General features: G+C 45.4%; 1 protein-coding gene across 4 annotated transcripts in view; it reads left to right on the top strand.

The window, feature by feature from the left end:
* The first annotated feature begins 9 nt into the window (after nucleotides 1-9).
* PIGG (phosphatidylinositol glycan anchor biosynthesis class G (EMM blood group)) overlaps nucleotides 10-6,958 on the top strand; it is a 47,627-nt gene continuing 40,678 nt past the window's right edge. For all 4 annotated transcript variants that reach the window (XM_012783430.3, XM_075992927.1, XM_075992928.1 and 1 more), the window contains exons 1-2: nucleotides 10-248; nucleotides 1,122-1,327. In XM_012783430.3, the coding sequence (XP_012638884.2) occupies nucleotides 95-248; nucleotides 1,122-1,327 (360 nt within the window). In that variant the 5' untranslated portion in view covers nucleotides 10-94. The remainder of the gene's footprint in view (nucleotides 249-1,121; nucleotides 1,328-6,958) is intronic.

Genomic DNA, 6,958 nt, shown 5'->3' with positions numbered 1-6,958 from the left:
CCCGTAGAGTTGTCAGCTCTAGCCGGAAGTGGCTGCGGCTGGGCCAGGTTCCGAGTGGGTCTGGTCCCTGCATCACGGCCTGGCAGTGTGCACGATGCGGCTGGGCTCCGGGAGCTTCGCTGCCTGTTGCGTGGCGATCGAGGTGCTGGGGGTCGCAGTCTTCCTTCGGGGATTCTTCCCAGCTCCCGTTCGTTCCTCTGCCAGGGCAGAGCATCGAGCAGAGCCCCCGGCGCCTGAACCCTCGGCGGGTACGGACCCCTCCCCTGGCTTCTCCGCTTCCAGGGCCCCACTTTCCCCAGAGGACCCTTTTTCTGAGCCTCGGTGTTCCCGGTGGTCTCTTCCATTGTGTTCCCTTTTTAAACCTCCCCAGCATTTTTTTTGTATCCTACAACTTTGTGGCAACCACCACTACTGGCCCCATCTCGACCTACTTTCCTGATCACCACAAAGTAAGCTATCTATACCCGGGATCCCGCCTCTCTCTAGCTCTACTCATCCGTGACTACTTCTCCTCTTTCCTGAGCAGCCCTTTGGGTCACTATCTGTTGTGGGCACCTCGTTTGCCCAGTAGGACACAACAGATAAGATTCCTGCTGACCCCCTTGTGTTTTCTTCCTTGACATTATTCCAAGACCTTCCCCCCACCCCCACCCCAGCCAGTGACTAAGGCTCCTGCATTAGGCCCCTGCTTTGCCCTCACCTACCCAGAACACCCACCAGGTAGAGGCACTCCAGTTCTGTACCAGATGTACACAATACCAGCCACTGACCATGTAAACAGTGTTTGTAAACACTGTAAACTCATCCCTTACCTGCAGCGCAGTGTTTTAGGTCAAGCTCCCTCAATGTCCCACCCATTCCAGTACCCTTATGTAGGGACTCCGCTGTCCCAGTACTCCTCACCATGCTAAGGGCAATTCACTACTTTCAACTAGGGCTCCCTAAGATTACTTGCCCTTAACACCCCCTCCTCCCAGTACTGCCTGCCAAGTACAGGCCTCCTTCTTTTGGGTCCAGATATGGCAGAATATGTGCTGGAGAAGTAGGCAGAAGCTAGATTATAAAGGTGCTTGAATGCTAAGTTTAAAATTCAATTTCCTTTTTTTCTTTGAAACTCTTAGGATCCAGTTCTAACTGGACCAAGCTCCCACCACCTCTCTTCAGTAAAGTTGTTATTGTTCTGATAGATGCCTTGAGAGATGATTTTGTGTTTGGGTCAAAGGGTGTGAAATTTATGCCTTACACAACTTATCTTGTGGAAAAAGGAGCATCTCACAATTTTGTGGCTGAAGCAAAGCCGCCTACAGTTACTATGCCTCGTATCAAGGTAAGTTTGCCTTAATGTGTTTTATGAATCATGGCTTGGCTCTTTTGAAGGTTTAGAGGGATTTTCTGTAATCTTTGACTTAGAGTCCCAGTTTTAACTAAGTGGAAATTTATTTGTTGCTATCAAATTAGCTGGGACAATAGAATGCTGAAGGAGCCTCACAGATAGGGTTGAACTGAGACCCACAATTTGTGCCCCTTGCCAAGTAGTTCATGCTCCACGAGAATTCTGAAGGATTTAGAGCTAGATTGTCCAGGCCAGCCTAACTCCAGAGGTATTCTCCTCAGTAACCTGTTTTCTTCTTTAATCATCAGTGGGTCCGTTACAATCCTGGAAGGAGCCCTTAGAGTTATCAAGTTCCGTTTCTTGACTCTACAGATGAGGAAGCAAACTCAAATCAGTTTAAATGACTCATCCCAAAATGTGGTATAGCACATAATGATCAAAACAGCTTGATCTGGCTATGACAGTTTTCACTGATGCTGCTATATAACCTTCAGGCGGTCAGCCTAGTGAGCATGGCTTTGAAGTGTGTAGTGCTTTCCCCAGGAACCCCAGAGGTAAAGGAAAAACTAAAGCTTTGTTGATTGCCTCAAAACTATTTATTGAGCATTGAGTACTATGTGCTGTTACTTTAATGGATATACAGTTGGGGAAGAATTGTATCTCCGCCTTCATGGAGCTTTTAGTGTTTAGTGAGATACATATCCATTAAACAAATGAGCATATAAATAAATGTGCAGTTATAAAGCATGATTAGCACATGAGGGAACAGAACAGGTGTGATGCTCAGTGCTGGGTGGGAGGGTTCAGTTTAGATTAGGGGGACAGAAAAGCCTGTCTGAGGAAATTACATTGAAGCTGAGGCTGGAAGGATGAGTAAAGAGGTGGGGACAGAAAGGAGCAGAGTAGTTTAAAAGTTTGTGGATATATTGCATATTAAGATGGCATAAAAGTCTCTTATTGAGCTTTGCATCCATGGCTGATCATGTGACACTTTACTCTTTGGTGAGAAGGAGCCACTTACTGATTAAAGACTTGGGGACAGCATTTGTAAGTACTCAGCACAAATGTTCCCTGGATAAAGAGAGCAGTCAGGGATTGGAGGAAGGCCAGTGCCAGATTGTTCACTGGCTTTTTCCTTGAGGCTTTTACTCTCTCTACCACTTTTGGATGTGGTGTGTCCTTCATTCAGCAACATTTACTGAGCATCTGCTGTGTACCACACAGTGCTCTAGACCAGGCGTCCTCAAACTATGGCCTGCGGGCCACATGCAGGTGGTTTTTCCTGTTTGTTTTTTACTTCAAAATAAGATATGTGCAGTGTGTATAGGAATTTGTTCATAGGGTTTTTTTTAAACTATAGTCCGGCCCTCCAACGGTCTGAGGGACAGTGAACTGTCCCCCTGTTTAAAAAGTTTGAGGACTCCTGCTCTAGACAAAAGGCCTGTCAAGGGTTGCTGTTCTGCTAAAACTAGTCCCGGGAAAGCTGGAAGAAAGGCATCCTGGCTCCAGATCATCAGGAACACCGATTTCTTTATCTGTTGCACAGAAGTGTGGAAGGAGCCCTTTTCTCTTTTATTCTGTTAAGAAATATGTTACTAGGGCTCTGGGCAGATTTGAGAAAATGTGTAATTGAGTGTGTAGGCTCCAGGTCCTATTTAGACCAGCACATTGGCAAAGAGGTTCTTAGGGCTGCCTGTCCCCAGCCCATCTGCTTCATTTCACCTTTGTTGGGGAGCCTCACCCCAAAGCAAGTGTTTTGTTCAGTCCTCTGCAGATTCTTGCTCCTCGGTCCCCACCAAGGAGGAGCTAGAACAGAAAGTCCATAGCTGGGGTTAGGGCTACACAACTCTGGGTTTGGTGGGATTGGGTAGTGTTGGCTGAGGAACATTCCCCTGCCCTGCCTCCAGTCAGAGAAGGGGCTTGGTTAATCTCCTGGTATGGATACCAGTGGCACTAAATGCTGGTCCCGATGTTTTAAGACTGACGTTCCCAGTGTGCTTTCACTTGCTAAGATCCTGCAGCAGCTTTGTTTTAAAAGTGTATAATTTGTGAATGCCACCTTTTTTATTTCTTTTTTTCTTTTTAAGTGAAAGTGAGTTTTATTTGGAAAGTATAGAAAATGTACTCCACAGTCAGAGTAGAGACTAGTTCTCCCTGCAGAGGAGAATTGGCCTGAATGCCTTCCTTTTCTTCCAGGACTTTATAGTCATAATAATAGCTGGCATTTATTGACAGATTTGAGCCCTCCCTTAGATTTCCTAGGACAGCGAGCTGCAACCTGATTGCACCTGCATGCTTCCTGGGGTGAGGGGCTACTGTAGTCCCTGCCCTTTTTACAAATATCAGTGGGAGTCCAAGCTAGTGTGAGGAGGAGGGAAGGCCTTGTAAAAGCCACAAAGGAAAGAAGGAACAGATTCAACTACATGAAAACAGAAATCTTTTATATGGCCAAGACATTACAAACAAAGTCAACTAACAATAAACTGAAAAAGTTATTTGCAACATACATGACAACAAGATGTTAAATCTATGCTATGTAAAGAGGTTCAAATCAAGGACAGACAATCCGATAGAAACTGGGCCAAGTATATAAAGAAATCCACAAAGAAAGAAAGAAAAATGGCCAGTAAACATGTGAAAAAATTCTTAACTTTACTATAATAGTAATCAGAACAGAGAATACTAAAGATTGCTAATATCTACTCCTCACAGCAACAAGGTGAAAGGTTCTCCTAATACTGCAGATGTGACTGTAAGTTGACTGAGCGCATGTCTCCACTGCCGTCACCACAGTCCAGGCTGCTGTGGTCTCTAGCCTGAACTCTAGAAGTCCCCAGGACCCCAGTCCCATCCAGACACAAATCAGAGCATGCTACTCTACTTTCTTACAGCCCTTTGGTGGCTTATCCACTGCCTGGCTTGAACACTGAACACCTCAACCCTGGCCCCGAGGTTCTTTGTGGTCTTGCTGCTGCTGACCCCTGCATCCTCAGTGGAGCCACTTTCCCTCTGCCAGTGTCTTTCACCCATGAAGATCACACACAGCTCAGCTCCTCAGGTTCACTGCTCCTTTCTGCCTGGGCCCTCTGCAATTTGCAATGTTTTCCCCTGGAAAACCCCACCTCTTCTCCAACATTTTTCAAACTTCAGGTCTCAGCTCAAATGGCACTTCCATGGGAAACTTTCAAAAATTAATATCCATGGCCAGGCGGAGTGGCTCACGCCTGTAATGCTAGCACTCTGGGAGGCAAAGGCAGGAGGATCAGATGATTGTTTGAGCTGAGGAATTCGAGACCAACCTGAGCAAGAGCAAGACCCCGTCTCTACTAAAAATAGAAATAAATTAGCTGGACAACTAAAAATATACAGAAAAAATTAGCTGGGCATAGTGGCACATGCCTGTAGTCCCAGCTACTCGGGAGGCTGAGGCAGGAGGATCACTCGAGCCCAGGAGTTTGAGGTTGCTGTGAGCTAGGCTGACGCCACGGCACTCTAGTGCTGGCAACAGAGTGAGACTCTGTTTTAAAAAAAAAAATGAAAACAATGTCCATAAAAATGGTCTTGGTTAAATATGTTATTGTATATGTGCATGCTGGAATACCTGTAGCTGTTTAAAGAAAGATAAAGTAGTTGTATGTTTCCTGGGGAAAGAGGTTTGTGATATATTATTGATGAAAAAACAAAAGCAAGTTACAGAATAGTTTCTATAGTTTGCTGCCATTTTAGTAAAAAATGTGTACATTTGTATTTTTGAATTTGTATATATACAGAAAAGAGTCTTAAAGGGTACTTACTAAAAGTAACTGGTCGCCTTTAAGGAGTAGAATTTTGGGCTAAGGGAGGGTCATATTTAAGAACAATACTTTACTGAGATGTAATTTTCATACAGTAAAGTGCACACAGTTTTGTGTTACTGTGACGAGGTTTAACAAATGTGTATGTCCCTGCAGCCCCTGCCTCAGCTGTGATTCTGATTCCCCACCCTAGGGATGGTGGTGGTTGTCACTGTTACTTTGTTTGTTTGTGTGGTGACTTCCCTAAACTAATTCTGCAGAGTCTGTCTCCCCCAGGGTGCGCAGCAACTGATGTCTCTGCTTAGGGTTTTGTTTGTGTATTTTTTGGTTTTGTAATTCTCGCCAGTCTTCCTGAGGGCTGTCCCTGGCTCAGCACAGCTTTGTGGTCAGCCAGTGCCTGGTCAGAGGTTGAGCTTAAGCACATCATGTCATAGTGCATCTGCCCTTTGGGGGGGATCTATGTGGGTTGGGACACATGTGAAAAGACTCAAAGACTGTTCTGTTTTCAACCCTGCCCTGACTCACTTTGTGTTTCAGCAAGACTTCCTGCTCAGGCAGAAGGAGTGGGTAACTGGGGCCCCCTCTGGTCTCCTCAGTGTGTCTTCCAGATTCCAGGAATATGTGGGAGCTTACAAAAGCCTACTCTAGCCGCCTCAGTCCTCAGATCTGACCCTTTGTGGAAGACTCAGGCAGGTGGGACGTCAGCATTCTCTGTTGTGTTTTCACAGCCTCCCTGGGTGTGGGGCTTTCCCTGGAGTCCACAGCAGGTCAGGCCCTCCGCGCTGCTGTGTCCTGGTGCTGGGGGCGGGGGTGGGAGGGTGACGATGGGAGCTGCCCTGTGTGAAAACACCACAGGTACTTGCTGTTCTTACTGAGATTTAGTAGTTTTTTTGAATAAGCACTTCTCAATTATATAATTTTGGTGATTTTCCAAAGTTCTGAAATGGTTGATTTTGACAGTTTCAAATGGTTTTGTTATTGCTCTTAGGGGAGAGGATTCACTGAGCTCCTCACTCTGGCATTTCAGAAGTCTAGTTATTTCATATTTGTATTTATTTGCTATTAATGAAGTTTTGGCAAAATCATTACATTTGTTGGCATTATCCAGATTCCTGTTGATTTTTATCAGAGAGGCCCTGATGCCAGTGTGTGTGTGGTTGTATAACTTCAAGTCACAGAGATCCATTGGCCATTACTGTGACCTCTGAGGTCCTGTGCTCAACTCTATGTCAGAAAGTATGAGAACATGTCACCCTCCTCTGAAAATACAGTGCAGCATGGGAGGTTACGGCTAAAGGGACGGTCCCACTAACATCCCTGGCCCAGTTTACTCTGCAAATTCTGGAGGTTCATACTTAGGGACTGCTTTCCTCCTGATTTTTCACTCAGAGGTGGACATTAGAATTGCTGGGTGATTAGAATTTGGAGTTTGTTAGAGTTAATGGAGTTTGCTTATCACACGGAGCAGGTCTGAATCTTAAGGGGGAACCTGACAGAATGTTTGAATATGCAGGTTCATGTTTTCAATGTGTACCATGTTCTGCCATGTGCTTCACTCCTGTTATTACTCTGTATGTTTGGCCGCTGCTGTTGTCTGGTTGTCCCTAGCCACCTCCTTTATCTTCTCAGCAGCCAAAAGGATCATTCTGAGCCACAACTGTTCTCTAATGGTTACATCTCTAATGGTTACATCTTTATTATTGAGTTTGCCATTTTTGCCCAGAATCTGTGTAGCTTTCCCTTCTTTACTGTAATTGCTGTCCTAGTATTAACTCAACCTCTAGTCTTGGGGATGCCTTAATTTCATGCTCACCTGCTTCACCAGTAACAT

This window comes from Microcebus murinus, chromosome 16, assembly GCF_040939455.1.
Source record: "Microcebus murinus isolate Inina chromosome 16, M.murinus_Inina_mat1.0, whole genome shotgun sequence".
In the NCBI taxonomy this organism is placed as follows: Eukaryota; Metazoa; Chordata; class Mammalia; order Primates; family Cheirogaleidae; genus Microcebus; species Microcebus murinus.
The sequence above is the reverse complement of the archived record's forward strand: the minus strand, read 5'-3'. Positions and strand labels throughout refer to the sequence as shown.